General features: G+C 42.5%; 1 protein-coding gene across 4 annotated transcripts in view; it reads left to right on the forward strand.

Annotated features, from left to right (window-relative positions):
* Positions 1 to 27,442, forward strand: part of GLIS1 (GLIS family zinc finger 1) — a 191,462-nt gene that overhangs the window by 152,609 nt on the left and 11,411 nt on the right. For 3 of the 4 annotated variants that reach the window (XM_027699014.1, XM_027699012.1, XM_027699015.1), the window contains 4 exons: positions 5,722 to 5,883; positions 9,692 to 9,802; positions 12,260 to 12,392; positions 17,856 to 18,003. In XM_027699014.1, the coding sequence (XP_027554815.1) occupies positions 5,722 to 5,883; positions 9,692 to 9,802; positions 12,260 to 12,392; positions 17,856 to 18,003 (554 nt within the window). The remainder of the gene's footprint in view (positions 1 to 5,721; positions 5,884 to 9,691; positions 9,803 to 12,259; positions 12,393 to 17,855; positions 18,004 to 27,442) is intronic. The other variant, XM_027699016.1, reaches the window with a different exon arrangement.

A 27,442-nucleotide genomic window follows, 5' to 3' on the forward strand; every position in this document is an offset into this window, starting at 1 on the left:
TTGCTCATTGCATGACCCTATGAATTTTGCATTTTGTTCCTTAAAATGTTGCCTCATGTAATGTTATTTTTGCCTGCAAGCCATAATGCTGCATTCAGTCCAACTGTAATGAGGTTTCAGAAAATTGTTTGCTTTCCAAATGACATATTTAGCAAAACCTTATGGCAAAATCTGTGGCTGTCATGCTGCTGATAATAAGATATCCCCGACTTTTCCTCGTTCATTCTCATATGTTGCAGCAAATAAATGCAAGTACCTCTGTTTTGACAAATGTTTATCCTTCTGCTTGATTAAAGAAGGATTACTAAAAAGAGTTTTGAAAGTAGCAATGGGGTCTTGTGAAAAGGATAGGATGCTCTGACAGTTTCCCAGATATTTTGTGTTTTGCTGGGAAACGTATGGAAAAGCTCAGCTTGCTCCCTGAAGGGCCTGACTGGCAGTAGAAGAAATAAATCTGTGAATATTTCAGTGCTTCAACCTACGTTCACCCCATTCAGGGGATGTTGGCAGGCAGGTGGTTGGTTCTGCAGTCAGAGAATTCTGTTTGTGTGTGGAAATCACCTCGTGTGCAGGATCAGAGCTGGTGACTCATGACTTAAATAAGCCTGTTGTTATGTCCTGTGTGGGCCAGGTCTGCATTCCTTGTGCACCCCTAATTCCTGATACTGCCAGAGGGGTTCAGGAATATGGACTTGGGGGCTCATAAAATCCATAAAATTGAAATTAAAGAGACAGCCTTTATAAAGTCTTGTTTAATTCAGTGGCGTGTGCTGATCAAACCCCTCCTCCAGGGTTTTCAGTGTATTCCTATTTCCCAGTTTCATGTTCATTGGGAAGTATACAACGTGTCTAACAGCACAAAAAAACCCGGGCTACCGGTGTATTGTGTGTTGATGTCAAATGGTTGGCTGTAATTGCCCTAAACTCCCACAATGTGAAGGATGTGTTGCATTTATACTGTGGCTTACTTTTCTAGGTTCTTCTTTTTCCTGTTCTGAACCTTTTTACTTTTTCTTCTCCTACACACCAGCAACCGTACAACAGTCTGGCAAAAGCCCTAAATGCTTTTTTAAAAGAGAAATAATAAAAAGTACAAGCAATTTTTCCCAGGATTCAAATGAAATAGCATGTGGAGGTGTCGCTTTGCAAACATAAATTGTTCAGGCTTTAAAAATAAAACCAAACCCAGAAATTGGCAGGTCCTTTTCTGTTACAGGTATCTTCCATTTTATTCTTACCACAAAGGGAAAAAAAGCAGGTTCTGACAATTTAAGTTGTAAATTTGAATCTGGCTAAATGAATTGGGATTCTTTAGGATGTGGAGAGCTCATTCGTATGGGTTGCTTTTTACATACACAACTAGTTCTGTTGAGTTTAATAAAACTCCTTTCATGAGTCATGTTACTCGTGCTCAAGTGTTTGCAGGATCAGGGCTTTACATTGTAGCTACAACAGCAAATTAAACATTAATCTAATAAGGAGTTAGCTAGAAAAGACAAAGCGCCAAAACAGATATTTTGGTTCTGGTGTTGGGTGGAACAACTCAAGTTCCTGACCTTGGTAACAGTTTGGAGCCCCACAAGGCCCCGACATTGGCCTCAATGTGCTGTGAAACGCTGATGCTATTTAAAGAGTGGTCTGACTGTTTCCTCCCCTCCAGAAGGGATACTCAGCCTCACAGGATCCTTTTTCTTGTAATATGTTTTTCAAAAAAATTTTCCCAATTTTGTAATCAGTTGGGAAGAAAGAACATTTCACAATGTTCGTAAGGCTTGGGGATGTTTTGACCAGACATCAGATTTCCTATTGATAGCATGGAATGCTTTGGAATGAAATGTTTTGGGTTTTCCATCTGTAGGCTGTCTGAGATGTCAGCAGCCAATATGACCTGCTCTTTCCCTTTTAGGTCTATAAATAAAAGGCAGCTTGTTTAACTGATCTTGCAGTGGAGAGCAGAGGTGTATATTAATGAGCTTGCTCTAATGGCACACTGGACCTATTTAGCACTACAACTGTGAAGGCTTCTCTTTTTCAGTCATAACTCATTTCCTAAGAAAATGTCAGTTATTGCTTCACCCCATGGTCTGAGCTGGTTAGTTTATAGTTTATTTCTTCTGATCTGTACCACTGACAGATATTCTAGACATGACCGTGATTAAATATGCTTATAAAAATGGTAAACATTTGATAATATAAACCCTCTTGGGAACACGCTGTTATTTCTGCATGGCAACATTCTCAGGTGCATTCAAAGTATAATCTGGAAGCAAAGAAAAAACATTTTAAGCAATTACAGTTATTAGATTAAATTGTTTTGTTAGGAAGATTGTGATGTGTTTAGATCACTGTGAGATAGTTCAGCGTTTTCATAACTATGTCTTTCAAATGCGTGAGACTGCAGCAGTGATATTTTAATGTAAAATAGAGATAACATATATTTCCATGTGGTAGGGAACTAATTTAGTCCCATAAATTTCTACAAGGTGTTTTTCCCTAGTAGAAGCCCTATTCTGAAAGCAGCAGTAGTTATAAAACCCATTAATGCATCGTGCTCTTCCTGTACTCATGTGGCATTGTTTTGTGTCTGTGCTCGGATGTGTGCAGCATAGCAGTGTCTGAAACACATGAATGATTCACAATAAAGACAAAAGTAGTAATTGCAATATAATTATTATTTTTATTGATGAACTTATTTAAGAGCTCTGTTGACATTTACAGACTTTTGAGGATCATGCAGTGTTTGTTACAGTTATCCCAGGCATCAAATGTCCACAAAATGTTTAAGATTGTAGGATTAAGCAGTGACAGATTGGGGCCAGATGTCTGGGAGATACCATAAGTGGCCTTCTCAGTTGATAAAATAGCTCTTACCATCCTAAAGCCCTTTCAGAACTGAACATTTGTTCTTTGTAGTTGAAGCTGAGACACTTGTGGGATGGCTGAATGTTCCTGGGGGTTATTTGAAAAAGGGAATGAGCACCTGTTTCTCCAGGAGTAGTTTTATTTAGTGTATATATAAATATACACTACACTCCAAGTAGCAAGAGTAGGTGGAAGGGTTAAAAGAGTTGGTGAGTAGCAGTGAAACCCAAGAATTACCTTACAAAGTCATCCTAACAACAGCAGCCCAGTTGAAGTTATCTTGTTCTGTGCGAGTGTACATTTGAGACACCTCCACTTCAGGGAAGCTGTGCCCTTCAGGGAAAAACTGCAAGGGATACAGTCAGCAGATCCAGCAAGAAATAAAGGAGGTGAAATAGTATTTCCTGGAGTCCTTCGAAGTGGAGACCTTCCTGCAGCTCTGGGTGGATTGTCTCAGCCCCACCCTTCTCAGCTCTTTGCACCAGCTGGTTTTCTCCCCCTTTTCAGGCCTTTCATCTTCACCTTCCCCTCTTCTCACCACTTTCCAGCAAGGTTCTTGCCCCCACTCCTTTTCTGTTGATTTTCTTCCTGTTTCTCCAACCTAACCTTTGCCAACCCTGCCTCCTTGAAAATGAGTGCTATGAATTTGCTAAACTCTGCTTTATTTGTTGTAGACTTCAGCATATTTGAGCATTTCAGATTGCTCCGTTATGAATCCTTGTCAGATTTTTAGTGATGATTAAAAAGAAAGCTTGTTTCTTTTGAAGCCTTGGGGCTTGGTCACTTCCAAACTCCCCCGCCTCCATGCACCAGCTCAAGTGTTCAGGGACGGAGTTGTGGCCAAACAAAACTTTTGAAGACATAGACTGCACGTCTCCAGGTGACTTTGTGGATCTATCTCAATAGCTGTGATGGGGAAAGACATAATATATACATATCAGATAGTTGTCTGGACAGACAGACCCAATATGCCATTCAGACTGATTAAATATCTGACCAGGGCAGTAAAACATGTAGGGCAGTAAAAGCCATAGTGATCCTGTCATGTGTGAGTGGCTGGGAAAGGCAGAGATTTTCCAGGAACCCCTCTGTGGGCGTGCCTGTTTGTTGGAGCGCATTGGTGTGTTCAGTTTGTAGTGTGCAGAGCTGATCTGCATCCCATGGCAGGACACAGCCTGAAAAATAAAGTGCTGGCTGGGGAATCTGGATCACTTTGGGTGACTGTGTTGAGGTACTTAAAAAACACAGTGGTCTGAGCAGGCTGTGGTGGACCTTTTTCCACCAGTAGTTTAAATTGCCTTTGGCAGGCACAGGGAGGTCAGGTGCCTCCAGGTTACAGTGTCTTTGAGGCTCCATCTGCATCCAGTCTCCCTTCCCATCCCTCTGCCTGCAGTGCTGGATACACAACTGAGTCAGGAGGCTGCATGCACTGATGCGTGTAAGAGGGGTGTGTGTGACAAATAGGACTGGCAAAGTGGTGATTTCTGTGGTGCCATCTGAGGAACCATGGGTTCCTGGAAAGCTGCTGAACAAAATCTTGACTCAGCAGAGGGAAGTGACAAAGCACCTGCTAATTTTGTGAGAGTCTGGATTTTACTTTTCTTGAGCAAGAATTGTATAAAAATCTATGGCTTCCAGAAATAGTGGTTAGAACAGGCTGCCCAGAGCGGTTGTGGATGCCCCATCCCTGGAAGCATTCAAGGCCATGTTGGACACGGGTTGGAGCAACCTGGTCTAGTAGAAGGTGTCCCTGCCCAAGGCAGGGGTGGAACTGGGTGATCTTTAAGGTCCTTTCCAACCCAAACTGCTCTATGAAGATACACCTACCTTCCTGCAGAATGTTAGCATTGATATGAAGGTTTTTATCTGCATAAGACACTAGAAGATCTGCAGTGCCTTGAAGCTGAATTAGAGGGGGCAAAGTAATGCATCCCATTACACGAGTCTTGTGCATGTATTTGTTCCCCATGTGTAAGTATCTGAGTGCATTTTATGGGTTTGCAGGTGTGTGAATGTGCACACACAAGTATTTGTGCTCACCTGAGGGAGTTCCCAAAGCCCATCCTAGGCACAGTGCCTCCACTGCAATTGCCTGTTGTCTGTAACACTGAAACTTAGCAGTGAGCAAGGCAAAACACCCTTCCCTTGGCCTACTAGTAGCTGGAAATTTTACTTATTTATTTATTGAGATTTAATTTGAAACAGTGACTTTTGTTATGAGCGCTATGCAGCATTTCATTACTGAGCTCCCTAATGAAACGGGTGCTTAAGAAGTCAGAAATCGCTCAGGTTACTGGTTGTATAAATGCAGAGAATGATAGAGCTAGTAAAGAAAAGGGTGCAGAATAACAGCAGAGTTCCTTTGGATTGATCTTCAAATGGATCAGGCCTTCCTGTAATCGTCTGTGCTCATCAGCTCCAGTGTATTATATTTCAGACACCCGAAACCAGGTTCTAACCCTCCACAAATAGCTTCTCTTGCTCTCTTGTCTGTAGCAGCTAATTGTTGTTGCCCACAGTGGCTCCTGTGCCAATTAACATCTCAGAGGACTCATCAGAATACTTGTTCTTTTCTTTAAATTTTCTGTTCTGACACCGTGTCTTTAAGCGTTCGGTACTTCAGACAGAACATGTGAGATATTTATAACCCTTGTATTATTACTGAGCTACACACCATGTCTTCGGTGACAGATTAAATGAGCAGCACAATATGTTGTGTTTCATCCATAAATTTCAACAGATGTTTGAATGTTGGTTGATTTATTGCACATCCAACTTGGATCTTACACTGTTCTCATTGTGGCTGCACATGGTTTATTTAATAGTACTTTACAGCGATTTTTTTATGACGTTTTTCAGTTTGAAGGGTGCAACAAGGCATTTTCTAGGCTTGAGAACCTCAAGATTCACCTCCGGAGTCATACTGGGGAGAAGCCATACCTGTGTCAGCATCCTGGCTGCCAGAAAGCTTTCAGCAACTCCAGCGACCGGGCAAAGCATCAGCGAACACACCTGGATACCGTAAGCATGATTTCATACTGGGACTTGCACGGAGTTTTCCAGTGGTCCTTGTGCACAATTGATTCTGCAACTGGAGGGGGACTGTGCCTTTTCATGAGGAGAGTCTTAGAAAATTCAGCTATAAGCAACAGTATTTTGTTTTGAACTGCATGTGCTCTGAGAAATGAAAAAGCCTTGATCACAGGCAAATTCGTTTGTGTTACTCATGCTGAGGAGTAAGTTACGCAGGAGTAAGTTACTCAGCAAGCTCTCCCATTGTTCCTGTTCCAGTAAGAGGAGGCAGCAGCACAATAAGGTATAACGTGAGTGAAAGCTGAGTCACTGCTGCTGCACCAAATGTGTGTCATTGTCTCGCTTCCTGTCCCGTGTTGCTTCAGTGAATGTTCTGAATGAATGCAAAAGCAGGTCAGACCTCTCAGTGGAAGGTAGATGCACCTCAGTTTTGGACAGTAATTTTGTAAAAGTGAAAATACATCTGTCTTATAACTATATGAATTTTGTTAAGTACCCACCATCAGAATTAACTGTGAGAAACAAATTCTTTTATCCTGTACAGTGTCTTAGGCTTCACTAAAATGAAATCACCATATTATAGGGAAAGAAAGTAATGAGGCGGCTTTGCAGATGAGTCAAATCCTCAGCATAAAGCTTGTAAAGAATAACAGAGTTGTTCCTTTGTCTTTTTCAAAGAAGTGAATATATGGTTTAACGTTTGGCCAAGTGTTTATGGGGCAGAACTTTTGAGTTTAATTGATATTTACTTTTTAAGCAGTTACACATTTCAGACAGTGCAGCATTAAGGAATGTCTAATGTACATTATGCCTTGCAAAAACAAACAAGTAAGAGAAGCGAGTCAGTCACATTTTCCAAACCAAAGCACACTTACAATAACAATGTTTTATTTATTTGAAAGTCAACCTGAGATATTTGAATTTGTAATTAGTTCTAAAATGCGTCTCTTTTGAAAGTGGATATAGTAAACTGAGTGCAGTTTTTAAGTATAGCTGCTTGAATCTAATAGATATCATTTTAACAGCCAAAGTCACAAATGGAATACCATTTATTAGCTTTGAGAGAGAACTTAATGGTTACTAAAATGAGCAAAAATTCTTTGTATGTGTTATCTGTGCAATATTGAAGACAAATGTCTTAACTTTCTATTTTCTTTTCTTCTCCCTTTATCTCTGTCCTTATTATCTGAAATGCTCATAAATCAGGAAAAAGGTACAGTAATCATTTTCTACTAACTTTCTTAAATATCTAAAAACATCCTCCATGCTATTCCATTGCAGGTTCTTTAAAACTGTTTCTGTAGTCCTGCACACAGTAACTAACTTCCACTTACCTGCTTTAATTAAGCCCTGTGGTTTAGCTCAGTGTATTTTGTGCTTACGTGAATGTGAAAAATAGCAGAGCTACAGGATGGTGCTGCTTCAAGGGCTGCACAAAACAACTGCCTGGAATGTCAGAGCAAACAGCCATGAACCTTTGGAAGGGCAGTCAGATTTTCATCTAGTTTCCCTATCACTGAGTTGAATGATTTTATCACTAATTTGAATGACATCAGTGATTTGAAAAATACTCTGCTGCGTTTTCTGCTAAGGGATTTGTTAAAGTTTTCCATAGTTTTTTCTCAGGTGTCAGTTCTCTGTGTTCCAGACACTCTCAATAAATCTCCTTTGCCCTGTAACTTTCTGGGTAGGTGCTGTGTTAGCCTGTAAGGTCATGAGTTGGTGAATGATTCTATTATTCCTTCAGAAATTTCCTGCTGGCTGGACAGAGCAGCAATACTTATTCTCTGGAGGTACTTATAAAGAAAGGGGGTTTGTATAGGCTGCTTATTCCTTATTGAGTGCATTTGGAATTGGTTTTAAAGCTTCCCAGTGTAGGTCATTCCATCATTTATCTTCTCCAAAAGGAGGATCTGTAAATCATTTTGCTTACTGGTGTACCCTGGTTTGATTGAATCTCTACTAAATCATCTGGAGTAGATCCTTCTCCTGGGCAGGAGAAGAACAAAGGGGACCTGTCTGTCCTTGTGGTAGAAAGGGCATGTCAGCACTCCTCCAGGAGCAGAGTGACTGGTTTAAAGGACCTCACAGCCACTTCTCCCAAAAACAGTTGGTTTTTTTCTTTTCTATGCATCCTCTTTCTGAAACCAGGGGAATTAAAGAATGTGACACTGAGGTTATGGCAAACCAGTTTTCTGCCTTTGAGAAGACACCAGCAGGATTTACTAGTCCTAGTGAGAAGGCAGAGGTAGCGTTGATAGGTGAGGGAAGAAAACAGAGGAAAAAAGAATGTTCCATTCAACTTTAAAGCTCTGTGAGCTTGTGCCATGCAGCACTGGCACCTAAGCCAGTGGGTACTTGATAAAAAGTGCTGGAGTCCCTTTGCTCACCTTGACAATTGCACCTTCATTTGGAGTTTGTAACCCAGAGTAGTGTTCCCTTTGTTGGGAGTAGGCAGAGCTAAGAGAATAATTTGGTGAGGATTTCAGTCATTGGGACTCCAGAATCAGCGGCTAAATTAGAGCAACCTCATTTATTTATTTTCTTTTATTTTCCTACGAGAAGAGAGGACTGGAACTGCCTGTTCAGACTCAGGTGGTTTTCCCAGGAGATAGTGCTGATACTGTGCCATATAAAAGTGGCAAGCTCTGTCACATGCCAAAACACGACGGAAAGGTCCTCCCAACAAAATCAACAAGAGTGGATTTTTCTTTCTGTATTGATTTGCTCAGATGTTAATGTTTGATGCAGGTTGTTTGGTTGGGAGTTACAAAAGGAAAGACATTCTGTTGTTATTCAAAAGAGAAACAAGGTACGAATGAAATCAAACACATGCTGTGCCCCAAGTTTTGTTCTGCTGCATATCATAGAACCACAGAATCACTGAGATCGGAAAAGGCCTCTAAGATCTTTGAGTCAAGTGGTTACCCCAGCACCACTGTGTCCACCACTAAACCATGTCCCCTAGTGCCACCTCCACGCAGCTTTTAAACACTTCAAGGGATGGTAATGCCACCATTTTCCTGAGCAGCCTGTTCCAGTGCCTGACCAACCTTTTGATGAAGAAATTGTTCCTTATCTCCAATCTAAACCTCCTCTGGTGCAACTTGAGAAAGTTTCCTGTAGGCTTGTAACAAAGGAGCAGAGCCCGACCCCCACCTGGCTCCACCCTCCTGTCAGGGAGTTGTAGGGAGCGAGACAGTCCCCCCGAGCTTCCTTTTTCTCCAGGCTGAGCCCCCCAGCTCCCTCAGCTGCTCCTCATCACACCTGTGCTCCAGACCCTTCCCCAGCTCCCTTGCCCTTCTCTGGACTGGCCCTAGCGCCTCAATGTCATTCTTGTAGTGAGGGCTGTGATGACCCACCCTTAAAGGCTTCTTTACCTTAAGGAGGCATATAAGGGTGGGTTGTCACAGGGGCCTAGAACTGAACTTGGGATTCACGGTGCCTCACCAGCGCCCAGCAGTTTTAAAAACTGTGTAAATCAGAACTCAAACCCTGAGCTTCCATCTTTATAATTATACTGGGTGATCTCATCATAATTTTGTGTACTGTAAAGTCTAGGGGGAAAAATAATGCTCTCAAACCCCATCCAGTTACACCTCACTAGCATTTATCTCAGCCCAGTGATGCACATCCAACGTTCCAGGTGTGTCAGGTGCTCTCGGTGCTTGCAGGGGGTGCAGCATCAGGGCTGACAAAAACTGTGTGTCCCCGAACCGGCCGTCCTTGAGCACCCTGAGCTGGCTGTGGGCATGCAGAGGGACATGACCTCTCTCCCCTTCCCTCCCATGCACAGAAACCCTACGCCTGCCAGATCCCCGGCTGCTCCAAGCGCTACACCGACCCCAGCTCCCTGCGCAAGCACGTGAAGGCTCACTCGGCCAAAGAGCAACAGGTGCGTAAGAAGGTAAGACCTGCCAGACAACAAGGGACACATCTCCAGATCTCCTCCATAGAGTTATTTTTAATTTACCTTGTCTCTGCTCCAGTCAGAACTTTTATGTAGCCTGGCAGGACTGGAAAAACTGCCTAGTTTTCCATCCCAATTTTGTATTATCAGAAGGTTCCACAGGGTGTGCTGTGCACATACATCCCACACCACAGGTCACAAAATTCCCAACACTTCCCTAGATTAACTTTTAGGTCATAATGAGAGTAAGAGTCAGAATGCCATGGCACTAATTGATTAATTCTATGTAATTAAGTCTGCGTAATGAGAATAAAAGTCAGAAAGCCATAGCAGTAATTGGCCACAGAAAGAGGTTGACTCTGGCACCAGAGTCTTTTGCAATTGCAAGATCTTTGTGACAGGAAGTTCTCATCAGATTGTGGAAAGCAACCATGCTCCCTATTTCAAAGAAGAGAACTTCCTCATTTTTCCTTCCCGTGGTTGCTGGCATACTCAGGGGGACAAGGAGGGATTATTTCCTGATACCAAACCTGAGTATCATTTGTTCGGCTCTGTGTACTGGGCTGAATGCATTAATGTGTTACCACCCTTTACACCTGATTAAAGGGACAGTCCCCACTGTCACACCTGCTGAGGCCTTGTTCCAGTTCTATGGAGGAAGGTGGAAAAAAAGAAACCTAAATCCAAACTTTGTGTTAAGGGGCACAAAGTACTTCCTGCATCAGCAGCAGGAGCTCTTAAGCACAGAATCAATACAGGACAAATTTGGTGCACATCAACTGCAGACTTAGGCTGGTTGGATGTACCAAGACGTCAGAATATCTAGGGATTCATATCACTTAATCTCCTGTCTTGAGGAATTTTCCTGTGTGCATACACATACCCTTCTATAGACTTATCAAATCTATCTTAAAATTACATTACTCCCTTGCCTCCCACACCTTATTTAGTAGACCAGTCTAAAGCTGCACTCCGCCAGTGGCTTGAAATCATCTTCAGATTTCCTGTCTCCTTTATCCATGATAACTTTATGAATACTTGATCCCATGTCTTTTGTCCTCAAAATTAAAAAGCACCTGAAAAAGCAGCAGATTTAAACTGCCTTTTGGTCAGGCTCTCTTAAAAGGGATCAAAACAAATCTGGCTGATAAAGAAATAAGAACACCCCAAATATTTCACTTAAATGTATTACAGGAAGAAACCCCACCACCTTCCACAACTAAGCAAATGTCAGTGTTACTGAAATGGTGACAGTCTGCTTTGGATTTTGGATTTAGGAAAAAAGGTGAAAAGACTGTTTATATTCACTTGCTCGTTTTTGGTTGTACCTCAGCAAAGGCAGTTGTCTGTTGCTATCACCTTCCCAGGAGTTCTGAGTGGACATCACTTAGCCAAGAAAGAAAGCTTAACAGGCTGTTCTGCCAACATGGTTGAGATATGCTACCAAAATGTGCCATCTCTGATATAAAACAAAATGCCCGAGCTTAGAGTTGTATCAAAGGAATCCTGAGTATTTGGTTCATAGCTGAGGGGATTACTGCAGTGGTGATATTTGGCTGTTCTGAAAGGCTTTACAAGAACAAAACAGGAGAAAGTTAGCTGTTAATTTAGTAGTAGTTTAATTGGCTGCAGATGCACTTTGTGATCCAAATGTCAGATGTTTATCTCGAACCCACAAATGGCTGTAGAGCAGAATTGTAAATAGGTTTGCCTGGGCCCTTTATTTAGAATAACCAAGCCCAGGGGAGACCGGTATGTGAGGCTGTACCCGTAAGGACAATAACTATTTATTAATGGCTGTAGAACATGATGGCTGTTTGTGTAATGCGAGCACTCTGTTATGACAAAAGCTTGGCAGCATCAGCATGTTTGAAAGAGAATTAGAAATGCTTTTCTTTCTTAATTCTCCTCTCCTGCTGTTTTTAATATGATCGACATTGTGGTTTTCAAGAGTTTGCTTCAGACACTTTTGCCAGAGCTTTAATTTACATGGAGCACGGCTGAGACATCGGTGGTACCTCTCACACATCACTGACAGCCCCTTATTCCACCAGTTCTAATCTGATAAGCACAGACGCTTTTCTTTCCCTATCAAATGTCTTCCCAAGTGTCACAGTCAAAAGGTGATGTAATCCTTTTGCCACAGAACCCAGGAAACTACTGAAAATGTGCAGTTCAATTACTTGGGAAGGTTTGAAGAAACACAGAGTACATTATTTTTTGAAGCAAAGTGTTGTTGATTTAAGATTAGCACGCTTAGCTTCTGCACTTCAGAAAACCAAAGTTATCTCTAATTAAAAATACCAAGTACTAGATACATCCTTAATTACACTGAGTTTCTAAGAATGACATTAATTCCTTCTATATATAATCTTTAAGGAGACATGTGAATTTAATTAGAAGTAATTTGATTTTACTTTGAAATAAAATGTTTCTTTTATCCTCCTCTTGTAGCTAAAGTCCTGTACTGATATCGAACAAGACGTACTGAGTGAATGCTTAGCTATGCAACAGCTCCACACATCTTCACAGCACATTCTGGATGGGAAGTGTGGTAGAACTGTAGGTCCTCATGATTTAATTACAGGTAAGAATACTCCTAATAAGCATGGTGCTTCATACGTCATATAACAGGTGACTTAAAAAAAAGAAAACCTTATGGGTCTGATTTGTCACTGTGGAAGATGAAAAAAAAACCCAGACCAACAAATAAGATGAAATAATGTTGTGAGTTGTTTACTAAGGCCTGACTTTTTTTTTCAGCATTAGTCAGCCAAGTAGGTCCTGTTAATGTCAAGTGAAGGGGGCAGCAGCCCTGCTGAAAGTGTGTCTCCATCCATTTGTGCTCTTCTGAAAGTTGGCCTTGGCCTTGGCAGAGTGCAGGTGCATGAGCTGTGCTAATGCCAAGCGAGTGCTCCACACAGCAGGAGGGTTTTCTTCGGGAGCTGCAGGAAGGTTGATGAGGCTGTGTGTTATCATGCACTGTGTGATTGTAACAGATGATATGGTGATGTGTGAATGGAGAGAAAACTTGAATTGGAAATGTCAAACCTTGTTTTAATTATCTTTCCTAGTTTTCCATCTTTCTTTCAGTCCTCCTCTCTTTGTTGTGGTTTGAACAAGAGCTGGCCCCTTTCGGGGACTTCAGACTGTTCTATACTTGTTATAGGAAGAGAAAAAGATGCTTCCATTCCCTTCTGTGGAAAACAAGGTCTAGATTCACAATATTTGAACCCCAGCAGAGGATCAGGGATGTGCAATCTCAGGTTCTGTGTTTAGCCAGCACTGTAATTGTAATCTGCCTTACTTAGGCAAGAATCTCCTGCCTATTTTTTTGTTTCTTACTCCAAATCTTAAAACTAAAAAATGCATCCTGATTGGCATCTCCTCAGGTTGCACTAAAATGTTGGAATATAACTGGTGAACAGAATGGAGTAGAAAGGGAAATACCCCCTGATTCTGACATGGTTCCCCTGGGAGTCTGCACTCACAGTGGCTCCTCAAAAAGTGGGAGAAAGCTGCAGGGATGTGGGGGATTATTTCCATTCTCTGCCTGTGTCACCTGCACTGTGAAGGTCTGTGAGGGCAGCACTGGCCTCTGCTCTCCCCTTGAGAGTCCAGTGTAGCTGAATCATGGCTTGGCCTCCCGATTCCAGGCAGGGCAGGAGAGAACAGTGACATTTCCCTGAGAACAGGCTGCACTTTGAGATCCTCAGAAATAACCTCAGTTTCCAAGTGACAACAATAAAACAGGAAAAAAGTTATTAGCTTACAGATAAACAGACCATCCCTAACTTCTCAGTGTCATTTCTGAAAACCTCTTGTGAAATTAAGGATTTTATATATCCATAACTCTGGCTTTCTCTGATATGATTTCTGTGCTGATTATATCAATCCATCACCAAGATGTTTCAAAAAACCTGTAAATCTTCCCTGATACTTCATTGGGTCACTGCATATGAGACCTCATCACGTGCACACTGTGAAGAAGTGCCAGGGAAAATAAATCAAGATTTGAAAGGCTGTTTTACAGTGGAACAGAAGTTGCTTCATAGTCTGTGTAGTACAGTTCCACAGGCAAAACTGTTCATCTGTCATTATTTAGGGCACAGAAACCAAAGTGCTAATCCTTACAGAATTAAAGCATAAGGACATTCCTGCTGCCACCTATAGTCTGCAGTGATTGCACATGTGCTCTTTCAAATAAGCAGAGAGACTTTGGAGAAATCAGCTATAATACTGTATATAGGGTCGATGTGGATAAATACAGGATATGATGTCCCTGTGATTCCACCATGAAAACGTTTGTGGTTTGGGCTTTTGTTTTGAGTTCGGTTTTTGTGGTGGTGTTTTTTTTCAAAGAAACCACATTATTAACGTGCAGAGCTCTGGGCTTTAGGGATCATTTGGATTCCTGGAGAATTTCAGTTTTGCCTTTCTCCAAGTTAAAGCACATTTTAAATATGTCAGGGATGAAAGCCCATCACAGAAAAAGTGAAATATTGAAAAAGCTCCCATCCCTCGTGTCCGACTTCAAAGCAGGTTTGTGCTTAGGACTGGGTAAGACAGTGAGCAGAAGAATGTTTCTGCAGTCAGAGAAACCCATTGTTTTCCTGAGAGCTTCCACCTTTTCCCTCCTCATAACTAAGATGCTTCATGGCTGCACACATTGAACTCTGGCTGTGCCTGAGTCCTCATATCACTCTCCCTGCAAAGGAAGTGTCTCTGTGTAGGCATTTTCCTTGGGCATGTTTTATTATTATAAAATCGAGGGGGGAAAAAGGCTGCTAGTCACAGATGCTCAGAGTTCTGTTCTGGCCACAGATGCTGAGGTTAAAGGCCAAGCCATTTAAAATACTGATTGATGACATATATTTACAAGTTGAGGTGGTCAATGTGTGAAGAGGCCCAAGGTGCACAGGCCTGGCGTGGGCTGCACTTGCAGGAGTCCCTCATAAGAGTTTCCAAAGGCTTCTGTGTGACCGCAGGGACTCAGAATATTAGAACTCAGCACTGAAAAAAAAGGAAGAAAAACTGTAAAAGTAATGAAATTTTGGAAGTCTTGATAATAATACTGAGACTGGATTAGCAATTGCACTTCCCTTCTTGACTTCTTCCATTGCAGAGGCACCTGGTTTCCTGGAAAGGGGGATCCAGGCAATAAAAACAGCATTTCTCTCCACTCAAACAACTCTTCCTTTCTGTTAGGTTTGGCAGTGGGAAGGACTTTGTACACCCCATATCAGCAGATGCCTCCTGCTTCCCTGAACAAGACAGTTCACTCTCTTTTCTGATAAACATCACTGCCAATATTTCCTTCAAAAGCACCATCTTTGGGCTTAACACCCATGAACATACCATTAAGGAGTCATGGGACCAGAGTGACAGCAGCTCCAAACTTTGAGTGCATTAAGTCTAGAATAGAAATGTATCAAACTGGATTCCAGTAGCAGCATAACTGGCTGATAGCTGATGGATTCACAGTGCCCATGGCCAGAGGAAAGTCTGTCCCTTGAAGGCAGTAAAGTGAATGTTCTGTTGGAGTGCCCTTGTTTTGCACTGTGTAAGATAAGTAACTTTAAATAAGTACCACTTTAGTTCTCCATGACCCAACAGAAGTGAGTAATGTGTCCTTGCAGACACACACAGAATCCATAGTAAATCCCATCCCATCTTCCACTGTGTGTGCCACATGGCCCTGGAAGTGCTCTGGAATTATGGGCAGACACCCCATGCAAGTTCAGCAAGTGAACAGTTGAGTTGATTCTTTGACTATGCTGGCTCATGTTTTGGCTTCCCCCCTATCCAGGAGCTTCAGGGGTGGATGCAGCCCCCATCCCCAGGGCAGGCTGGGCAGGCTCAGCCTCACCCCAAGCCCCAGGAGCACCATGGCTGTGTCTGATGCTGAAGCAGCCTCGCAGCTCCCTCGTGCCCCTCCAGCTCCGTGTCCAAGGGATGTGCACTGTACAAAGCAGGACCTGGGTTTAGGCCCATTTCCTCTGGAAGCAAGGCTTACATAATCCTTTCTCTGGCCTCTCTGGCCACACGTGTCAGTCCTCTTCCCCACTGTATTTTTTTAATCCATTGGCCAAGCTCAACCACATTTGACAAACACCTCAAAAATAATTGTGTTCTGACACATTCCGTGAATCCTGGCAGCTGGATACCAGAGAGTGACACCCAAAATTAGTGTTCCCACTGCAGGAGAGGCGGGCAGGGCTCAGCTGGGACACATGCAGGGCTCGGTTGCTGGACATACAGAGTTGTGGGGTGGGCTTTTTACATTTTCTTGCTTCTCTAGAGGGTTATGCTGATTGTAGGTACTCAGCTGCTCTGTCTTTCTCATCACCTCAAGCAAAGAATTGAACTATTCTCAGTAGCTGGGACAGTAAGGAACAGGCCAGGAGAGACATCTTAAACATTCAGGAACTGTTCAGGGGTGGGATTGAAAGATAAAACATTGAATATATTTCTGGCCACCACACTGCTAAAACTACTTTTTGAGGGCTTTTGAGCTTTTTGTGTGAATTACTGACAGCCCAGCAGCACTCTGGGAGCCTCAGAGAGCATGAACAGCTCGTTTTAGGTTCAGCAGTTTCCTCCAGGCTGTGCTGCCAATATACCTGAACTGGTGGTGTAGGAAATACAGCTGAAGTGTGAAATGACACTGAACAGTCAAGGTCAAATTGGTATTTGGCTCATCTTTTGAGCCCGATAATGAATGTATGACCAGTGAGGATGTGGGGGAAGTGGAAAGTGTTGCATTATGAAATGGACTGAAGCCACCAGTGGAAAAACAGCATTTTCACAATGCAGCATCCCAACTACTGACTTACTGTTATCAGAAGAAACTTTGACAAATAAATCCTCACATCACCTGGAAACATCTGACTTCTTAAAGCCCCTCTGTCTGGCATGCAGTGCAGAAAGCAAGTTGGTTTCACTGCCTGGTTGACAAATGTTCTGTCTAGTGGGAGACAGAGATGATGTGGTTCATTTTTGTTGCTTTAGATCTGTCAGCAGCTGAGGACTCATTGTTCAAGAGGGGTTTTTGACTCATCTGAAGTCCCTGACAAAGGTGGCTGGAATCTTGCCTTAGTGGTTCTGCTCTTAATTCTCACACAGAAACAGATGCTGACATTCAGCCGTGGCTTCTCCGCCCCGAGGGTGTCACACATTCCCCACTCCAGATTTTCATGTTGCCTTCTGCTTGTTCTGTGTCCCTGGGAGAGTTTGGGAGGAGGGCAGTCCAGAGCCCTGTCAGTGACACAGGACACGGCCAAGCACGGCTGGCACACGGCTCTGTCATCCTGAACGTGCTGCTCTGCACACACGGAGTGGGAGAGGGCAGATGGTGCCTGACTGGCGTGGTCGAGGAGAGTGGTCAGAGTCCCCAGAAAATGGCACATCCACACCCATTCAGTACCTCTGTGTACTAGCAAACCTCCTCATGGTCTCATTAAAAATGTCTCTTTGCTCCTCTCCGCACTTAATTTATTGGTGTTTCATTTGTATCTATATGTGATATTTTTAAATGGTCTGGGGTGTCCATCAGCATACTAATGGAAAGTCAAATTACAAAGTTGGAAATGAACAAGAACAAACCCCCAGGTCCTGGTTCCCCTTGTGCACACACAGTTCAGTGTCCAGTGTGATGCTGACAAGGCACCACAGCCCGCTCTGCTCTCTGTGTGAGCTTCATCGTGCTGCAAACACCTCAGCACTGGGGGTTCCCACTCACAACTGTGGGAAAGGCAGGATGAGAGTCCTGCCAAGCCCTGCTGGCTGTCAGGAGGAGTCCTACAGCTCTGCAGTCAGAGCAAGGAAAAGGTCGGCTCCTGAAGAGGACTGGAGAGGGGACACGTGTCAAAGTACCACAGCCCAGCTCTGGGTGCTGTTCAGGCACAGCTGCATCTGCTGACAGGGTGCTCTGCTGAGGGCTTGTGTCTCAGGGACGGGTGGGGGAATGGGGAGGGAGTTGGGGACTCTACAGGACTTACTTGGGTGCTGCCCTGTTAATTTTATTTTGCCATGTGCTGTGTGTTCCCAGGCATGTACAGTGGTTCCAGCACCAGCCACAACGGCCCCTCCCCAGGTGTGCTGCCGTCCCCTCATGACATCCCTTCAAGGCACCTTCCGCTCGACTCTGCCCTTCCCAGCCCACATCAGCAGTCACCGTTGGACAGTGCCAGGGAAGGGTATGTGTGTCCAACACTCCTGGCCTCTGTCTGGCATGATAAAGAATGATTAACTGTTTATTTTACCTTGTGTGGATGCTGTTCAGAAGAAAACACTGGCCCAAACGAAGCAATTTTGTTTGGTTTAGAATCACAGAATAATTTAGTTTTGAAGGGACCTCAGAAGGTCATCTCATCCATCCCCTGTCCAAAGCAAGGCAAACTTACTATCAGGTTGTTCAGGGCATTGTCCTTGTCTTCAACAGAACACACTGGGATTTTTTCTCCATAGCATGCAATCACATTTAGATTTTGTTTTTTAATTCTTCCTGGATGAATTCTTGTAGGTTTGGATAAGCACAGAGAACTTTTCTCAGCTAAAATGAGAAATCTCTCAAAGGGTAAAAACTATGAGTCACTCAGGAATCAGGCAGTGTTTGCTTTAGTAAGACTCAGTGTCAGAGCCACAGGCTTTCTCACTTCCTTGCTCTCTGATAAGGTTTTCTGTAATCCATCTCTCAGCAGCAGGCTTGTACTACTGAGATCCTAATCAGGGAAGAGTGTTTAATCCCATTGATTGCATGGATTGCACTGCTACAGTACAGATTGCATTGCATGGCTACAGTCTGGGATATTTCTAAAGCACCATTTGCTCAAGGATCTCATAACATCTTCTCAACAGTAAAGAATCTCTGTAAGCCACAAAATTCTGCTCTAATCTTTTTGCTCAGATTTTTTTTCGTGCTTGGCCTCATATAAATTGAACATCAAACTTAGAGTTTCACTTCCCAGCACTTTGGATGGGGAGGGAACTCTGATTTTGCTTTACTGATGGGAACTTGGGATACAGAGAGTTTTAAGGGATTCTTTTTCCCTAAGAACATGTTTGGGTTCTTTAGCAAATACAGCAATTGAATGTAGAGTTTTCCTATCTTAGTCCAGTGGCTGACCTTTGTCATCTTTTATGTGGGGGAAGGAAAGCCCAGAAGGTTTTTTAGCAAAGGGCAGAAGGCAGAGTGTGTGCGGCATGGAAGGAGCACAGGAAAGAAAATTACACCTAGAGTAGTTGGAGAACAATCTCATTGAAATTGAAATTCAATTAGGAACCAGTTACTCCTTTTATTTTTCCTAATTGGGGAATTAATGCTGCAGCAAGCTGAGCTTATGTACCCTGCTCCTCCTTCAGCTACCTCTTCTGACCTTGGCCAGTGGCAGGTACCAGTGTCCCCTCCCAACGTGTGATGCATCTGCCCATCATAGGAACAGACTTATCCTGTCCCTGTCCTATAAAATGCCTGTGCCAAACCCTTCTCCTTCCCTGCCCTGCCACATTCATGACCTTGTATTTCCTGTTGGCAGACCTCATGCCCATGGCAGAGCCTCCTGTGGCCAGCAGGAGGCATTGGAAGTTACACCAGATAATAGGAAGTTTTCTGTAGCAGAGAAAGCAGTGATACAAATAGGAGGAATGGAGACAGACAGTCCACAGGGAAGGTCATCCATGACCTATTCATCCATGGAGAATGGGACTGCTTGAGGCTGGGGGAGTGGGATCCCTCCCTCTGACTGCTCCCCAGTGTGCTGCTGTTTCCTCTTTGAGTTGGTTCCCAGGGGAGTTAATGCAAAAAATCCCAACCAAGAGTAAAATAAAGTAAGGATATGCTATGGGAAGGATTTAATGGGCTGTCAGGAAGGTGGATTTGTTTCTAAAGCACTTTGTGTTCTGTAACTGCTAATAGGAGAGGAAAGCAAAGACTCGACCAGAGTGAGGGCAGCAGACAGTTCTCCAGATTGAAGGGTCGGAAGCTCCCAGGTGAATTCTCATTCCTGCCTCTCGTGTCTCCATTCCAGAGCACAGCACTTCCCTTTCAGCAGGAACACCAGGCTGAGTGAGCTGAGCCTCACTGAGCTCCTCCTGCAGGCATTTTGGTCATTAGCATAGGCTAAAGTTTACATCAGAATTGTCTCTACTGATCTCAGTTCTAGTGCAGTGCGGATTCTCCCTTGGAGGAGACAACAGGGCTGATTTATCATTTCAGTGCTCATAGACCTAAGTAAAGTCTTTGCCCAAACACTGTAGTTAATATTCTACGACAGAATATGGGAATGAGATTGTAACAGGTTTCTAACTGTAAGCCAAACATCAGGGAATGGAGAGTGGAATGTATTTCTGAACAGTGATTTTAAAACAGGGCATCTGGTTTCATGACATAATTACTTGGAATTTTTCAGGATCTCAAACACCATTTTCTAAACTCAGTGTGCATTCAGCGTTGTCATACCCAGTCCAAGATCCTTGTACTGTATTTAATGGTTTATGCTTACATTATTAATGACTGCTGAAATACAGCCCATGCATGACATCTTAATTGCAAGTACAGAAACTTGGTGTGAACTAATAGTCCTCGAGTTTCATTTAGCACAGTTTTGTTTAAAGCATTCATCCATTTAACTGGGTAAAATCACTTAATAATCCAGTGCTTGGAGCCACTGGGTTCCAGGACTGTTCCCCCTTTGCTGTTACTCATATAACATCCATATGGTTCACAACGGGAAAAACACCCAACACTGCCTTTCTCCATGTGAACTGCTCCAGCTTTCTGGCACACACAGAATGTTTGGCCTCATTTGTCAGCTGTCTCAGCGTTCCTGTTCCAGTCAATGCAGAGGATTCCTGCCCTCTGAATCAAACGATGACAAGGCTGGATCGCAGAGTCTGAGGCTGTGGAATGAACCAAATGATTACTATCAAGAAATCTAATTACTGAGTCATCAAATATGCAAGACGCCAAAAACGACATGAGGTGGAGTACAAATAGTCTGCTCAAGTTTGACATGAGATTCAGAATTTGATTTAAAGGCTTTTTCATTTTTTTTTTTTTTTTACAAAAAAGCCCCATATTAGACCATCCTTTGCCAAAGTCAATACCAAGTGCAGCAGTCAATTTTCCCAAATGGTTTGCTGAGACATTTAAATAGTTTGACAAAATTATCTAATTCACTTGAAAATGTTCTAACAAAATCTGACTTCATTACCAAATGTATTTATTCTGGCTTTATTCAATATGGAGGGCATTTTTTCAAATTCTGGTATGAAGTGTATGCTACACCAAAAAAAATTTACTTACATTGATACTAATTAAGCTGAAAGTGGGTGACTGAGAAATACTTTGGCATGCAGAAAGTGGGCTTGGCATGATTCGGGTTTAAATATATCTTTATTTTTTATTGCAGGTAGCAAAGGTTTATTTCAGTATTTCTTGTAGCATTTGCCATGTCTGACTGGGTTGCATTTTGCCCATTGCAGAAATAGTCTGTTTTGATTTGTAGCAGAATGAAGACAGAAAAACAGCTTTTAGTATTAAATCTTGGGAGAATGTTGCACTTGGCTTCCTTTCTGCTGTTTTTTTAGCTGTTATTATCCAAGCCATCTAAAAGTGTACTTAGTTTCATTTGTAGACTATCCCTGTATATTCCAGTTTAGAATATTCAGTGAGATAAATTATCAGCTTAAGTGAAACGGATATGACTGAAGTTAAGTGAGTTCGAGTGGTGGCACCAGGTTTGGGATTTGCACCAATTTGGTGTAATGACCCAACAAGGTCACTTTGTAGGCCCCGAACACGGCCTCTGTGTGTGTGACTGGGGCTCTCTATCACTTGTGCTGCCCCTGACAAGCAGCACTTCTGCTCCCAACAGAACCTGGGCACTGGCAAATAATGACTGTATTGGGAACGTGATGAGTCTCCAAGGGAAAGGAAAGTGAAACTAATTTTTTATATTCCTGTGGTAAATTAGGTCATTTCTGCTCTGTAAACACAACAGTAAATGAAGAACTAGGGGGATTAAGGCATCTGTGATGTCCGTAGGTGGTGATTAATGAGGACTCTGAACCCAAATTCGTGAGCCTTTAACATAAAGGACTAAGGAAGCCAAGGTTAGAGGAAGGTGCTCACACAACTCTCTGTTGCCTGCGCTTCTCACCAGCCAACTGCAACAAGCCCAAACCACAGGCCAGACCCCTCTGAAGTGACACTGACCCATACAAATAATCACAAGAAATAGGATTTTAGAACTATGAAGTGAAAAGAGACATTTTAATCAGGCAGCTTAAACATCAGAATTTTTGTTTGCTTGCTTCTTAGCACCTGTTATTTCAAATACCACAGAAATACTGAAATGTAAAGAGTTCTCTGTTAAAAATTTAGTCCTTCATTTCTTCTTACATAAAGTAACAGAAGGTACACAGAGCCTTCCTTCTGCCAAACCAAGGAAAACCAGATTTGAAATCCCTGATATCTTTAAGATTGAAACACAAAGGATAAAATCTTGTGTGTTACATGGGGAGAGTTTTTTCAATGTGCTGTGCTATCCCGTTGAGCTGCCAGGATTCAGGCCAGGTAGGAAAATACATTTGTGTTCCTAATTCTCATTACTTTAAGCGACAATTAGTTGTCTTAGTTACTTCTGTCTGATTTTTATTAATCTTGTTTATTTATTAATCACATTAATTAAGTTTATGAGCTCATATAAATCAATTGACAAGGAACTAGCATGTTGTTAGAGTCTTTTTAAGAAACAAATCTTTGCTCTCTAGAAGTACTTCGGAGAACTAAATACCTACTCAGACTTTCTAGCAGACCAGGGAGATACATCCCTCATTCACTCTGGATTCCACTGGAGAATACTCTTCATTTATAACAGCATACACAAGTCAATGTTTTAGTCTTTCTTTCAAAAGCACTAAAACCAATAACAAGAAACAGATATCTCTGACAGCTGAAAACATTTTCAGTGGAGGAAGCCAAGAACCCATCATAATTTATCTCGGTGTTATGGATCTGAGCACGCAAAAGGGGCATCAGTACATCTGTCCTGAGAAAGAACAATGTACAGGTGGGCGCTGGGCTCGTGTAACAAAGAACAGCAGTGATTAAAAGCATCTGCTTTCCAATCCCAAGTCATTTATCTCATTGTAGAAAATGTGATCAGAATTCATTTATAATCATGTCCAGATAGGCTTATACAGGTTTCCCCCCTCCCCACCTTAAAGCAAAATTAGCCTTAGCATAGGGTTATTTCAGTGATTACGTGGTTAAGGAGTACTCAGTGCCGGATCACGGGGTAAATACTGTTTGTCCATTGGCAGAAAGAGGTGGGCATGTATTTAATTTGTGTTTCTGAGAGGGCTGGAATGACACTCATGAGAGGGCCTTCAGTAGTGCATCTCAAAGGAAGGGCCACGTTGCCTGCCCAGAGGAGACACTGTATGGAAAACTATCTTAGAGTCAGAAATAAGAGAGTTACAGGAGAAGGTGGGGGGTTAAAGGAGTTGGTCTAACTCAGAAGGTATTTAAGCTGCATTCAACCAGAGGTCTTCTGCATTAGTTAATGATTTTAGCTATTACTGGTCTTACCTGTATTTAAGTTTATACTTAACACCTGTAAAGCTGATTTTTTTTTCAAACTTCATTTTGCTTTTGAAGCGAAACTTCTGTTGGATGTAAACCTTACACACCAAACACAATAGTTTAGAGTGGGGTAACAAGTGATGAAGTTACTCGAACCTCCCACTATAGGGGCAGCACTTTTCAGATGGCAAACTTGAAGAAAGCAGACATCAGCTACCTGTACAGAATCTACCTGCACCTGGAAGCATCTTGCTGCGTTCTTGCCAGAGAATAATGACCTTAAATGACTGAAATCAGATAGGTCAGTCAAGCATGCAGCACATGCCGGGTAACACTGAGCACACAGTCTCTGTGTTTGATTACATGTCTTGGTAATTGACTTCCTGGCAATCACTTGAACCTAAGGCAGTGCTTTTTATTTAAATATGTTTGGATGTTTCTTTGACCACATTAATAAGGATTTTCTTTCACTTTGAAATACATTTTCCTGCTAGATTGTTAGCAAGGATAAGTTTTCAAATTTCTTTTGCATACTCTTCATTTACAACAGAATACACAAGTCAGTGTATTCCACTGTAGCAGTTCATCAACTTCATTTCAAAGGTTATTGAACAAACCCTTACAAATAAAAACATCTTTTAGATTGGCAGAGTTCCCATTATGGTCACTGTGATTAATTGCTCTGCAGAAATTGCTCGTCTCAGGTCAGAACAATTACAGAGATACTCATTTAACATAGAAAAAACATGTTTGTGTGTCTGTGTGAGTTTGTGTGGATGATGAAATCTGTGACAGATACCGAGTTATGTTTTACACCCAACTCAGAAGTGTATTTGTTAGAAAAGACAGTATTTCAGAAGTCCCTCTGTAGCCGAAGAGAAGGCCCACACAGAAACCCTCTGAGTGCACCAGGAGAGGACTCCTTTGGCTCCTCTGTAATTTTGAACATTAAATTGGTTTTGTATCACTGTTGTTGGTATTATTAAAAATACTCTAAAGCAATTAAATGACCTAAGACTCTTCAGTCACATTAGAGACCCTGTGGATAGTGTTCTCCATGATGTTATGAAGCCTCTCTTCCTCCTCAGAGCTGAGAAGCTCCTGCACTCACTGCAGGCACGTGTGGACCCTGCTCAGAGAGTGGGTGAGTGACGGTGCAGAACTGGATCCAAATAATCCAAGGCAACATTCTGACTGAAAAATAGTATCTTGTGTTTATCTAAAATCTAGAAAAAGGCTGACATTGCCTCAGCCTTGCTTTAAAGATGTCACACACAGGTGTGTCACCAGCAGCAGAGCCAGGGATAGAGATCGAGTCTCCCCTGGCAGCCACTTCCCCACGCTGGGCAGGAGCACAGCCAGAGAAGGGAGAACCAGGAGCACAGGGGTCCTGTCCTGCAGGCACAGCCAGAGAAGGGAGAACCAGGAGCACAGGGTCCTGTCCTGCAGTCACAGCCCTGTGGCACAGCCCTGGTCACAGCCCCGGCACTGGGGTGCTCCTTGCTCAGAGAGAAGGGTGAGAAATGCAGTGATGCCCAGCAAGGTGATGTGCATTGAAGGATTTATTATATAGCAGGGAGAGGGGGGGGAAGAGGAGAAAGGAAGAAAGAGGGAAAGAAGGAAAAGATTCCTTGCATTCCAGAAATGTAGCCAGAGGCACCTGGCAGTGATTAGTGCAAAGGTTCACCAAACTTCAGATAGAGTCTGTCTTTAAAAAAAAGTCCAGAAAGAGTGAACGGTGTAACTGTTTCCTGAGCATGTGCTGACAGAAATTCCCGTAGGGCAGGACCCAGAACAGAAACACGTGGCAAGAGATTGGGCACTATCCAGAGACCTGATTAGCAGAGCTTTACACATCATTTTTAATATTAAGAGAAGAGATGAAAATCAGTGTTAACTTTTTTTTCCATTAAAAAAAAAATCTCCTGGTCCTGGAACTGAATTGGGCTTTCTCACAGTATCAGTAACTGTAATGCTTGGGGGAGAGGTTTTATGAATGAGCTGGTTGCTGTGCTGGATTTTATGGTAGAACCTCGTCTCATGGAAACTCTCAGTCCTGTGACCGGCTCCAGGACTGTACAAGTCACTTCAGATAAAACATGGAGCTGCTTTGCTTTGTGCTTCTTATTCTGGTGTTCTACTGGGTACTTTTCTTCATATTAATATGAGTTAAACATAATGCTCAAAGTCAAGATTGTTTGATATGGTGATATGCTGTGCTTGAAACTTTGTTACAAAATGGTCTATAACCCAAATACACAAAAAATGGTGAGATAAAGGACAGATGTTTTTCAGTCTGGATTTGGTCCAGTTTCCACTGAACTCAATGGGATATGGGTTGAGGTTCTTTGTCTAGCTGAGGAATCTGCCAGTCAAACCATCACGTCAGTAAAAAAAACAAACCCAGACAGTTTTCATATTGGAAACATCCCTTAGATATTTCCATTTGCAGTTACAATTCATTCCTATTTATGATTCCAAAATTCTAGTTTTAATTTATTTTCATTATTTTTAAATTTTCAATTCCACTCAGTATTTACCAAGTATATACTGTGTGTAGCTTTTGGCAGTCAGGGTCTAGTCAGATTCTCTTATACCTTAAAATAGCTTTGCAATTTCTTACTCTGCGTTAATTTGTCCTGGAACTGGTATTGAACAAGGACTGGCTAAAGCAAAGTGTAAATCTGTTTCTTACTCAGACTGAGCACTGTGGGTGAATATAGAAAACATACATCCAGACACTGTGATAGAAAGAAAGAACAATCAATATCGATATGTATTTAATTTTTGCTTCTGATATTGGAACAGGACATTGGGTGTGCATTGTGAAAATACACAAATCCTTAACACCAGTGCCTGCTTGGGGAGGCTGAGAGTGGAGAGAGGATAAATAATTCCAAAGCAAAGTAATGATACTTGTAGCCTTTAGGTGTCTTTTCTATAGATCACTGCTAGCTCCTGGTATAGCTTAGTAGTTCCCTCACACAGGCCTTACTTGCAACTTAATATAAACTTTCACCATCCAAAATAAATTGTTAAAACATGATCCTAAGAAAATTTATATAGAAGTCTTACTGGGATTTCTGTTTGACATTCCTAAAGTTATGCACTTATAAAGTGAGAGGAGGCCAGATTAGTATCTTCTCTATTATGACTTTTAATTTTCTTTTTTTAAAAAATCCTCCTGTTTAGACCAGGATTTCTGAGCATTCTCATTGATGTGATAAATGCTTTGCAGCAGAGCTGAGGAACTGGCTCATTGTCTATGTCTGACACTTGTTTTAATGACCCCTTGTGGGTAGAATCCCACCTGACTGCAGGAGCTCCCACTGGAAGGGCTGTGGAGCCGGGTATTTTCAGGCAGTGCTGAGCACGGTGCAGGAATGTGCCCCGGACCACAGACAGGGTGTGTTAAGGAGTCAGAGTCAGTTCTTCCCATAGTTTTCTGCATTGTGTGGATGAAGGTATCACACAAACAGGATTTTTCTGATTAGTCCTTTTACTCGAGTGCCTGCTGATGCATCCTCAGAGAGGGACACATGAGCTGTGCAAGCCCACCTGAAATCACAGGTCCCTCAAGGATGGGTGTTGTGTCTTCAGCACCATCCTACATGTGAGGCTTCAAAGGGAATTTGAAAAAACCCACAATACCTGGTCAGTCATCCAAAGTTGGGCCTCCTTGGGCGATCACTTTACGTCCTAAACCACAAGATTTGATTACCCCTCACTTAGCATGGAAATGTTGGTTTTGGCCATTAAATTATTCAGTCCCTTTTTAAAAAACTAGGTATTTTGTTTGACTCTGTGGCTCCTGTGGCTATGAATGACACAGACCAGGGCATGCTGTGTGAGCAAAATGTTCCTTTTGTTCTCAGCAACCTGCTTCTCTCCATGGTGCTCCCGTGTCTTGGACAGGGTGGAGAGGAGGCTGGTCCTCCACTCACCCTTGTATGGTCCTGAACAAAAATATTCCATATAGCCAGGAGCCCTCAAATTAAGGAAGGATAAGGATTTTTTTGCATGCCTGTGAGAGTATTTATATCTCTCTA

Source organism: Neopelma chrysocephalum, unplaced genomic scaffold, assembly GCF_003984885.1.
Source record: "Neopelma chrysocephalum unplaced genomic scaffold, ASM398488v2 Primary Assembly neopelma1_135, whole genome shotgun sequence".
Lineage (NCBI taxonomy): Eukaryota > Metazoa > Chordata > Aves > Passeriformes > Pipridae > Neopelma > Neopelma chrysocephalum.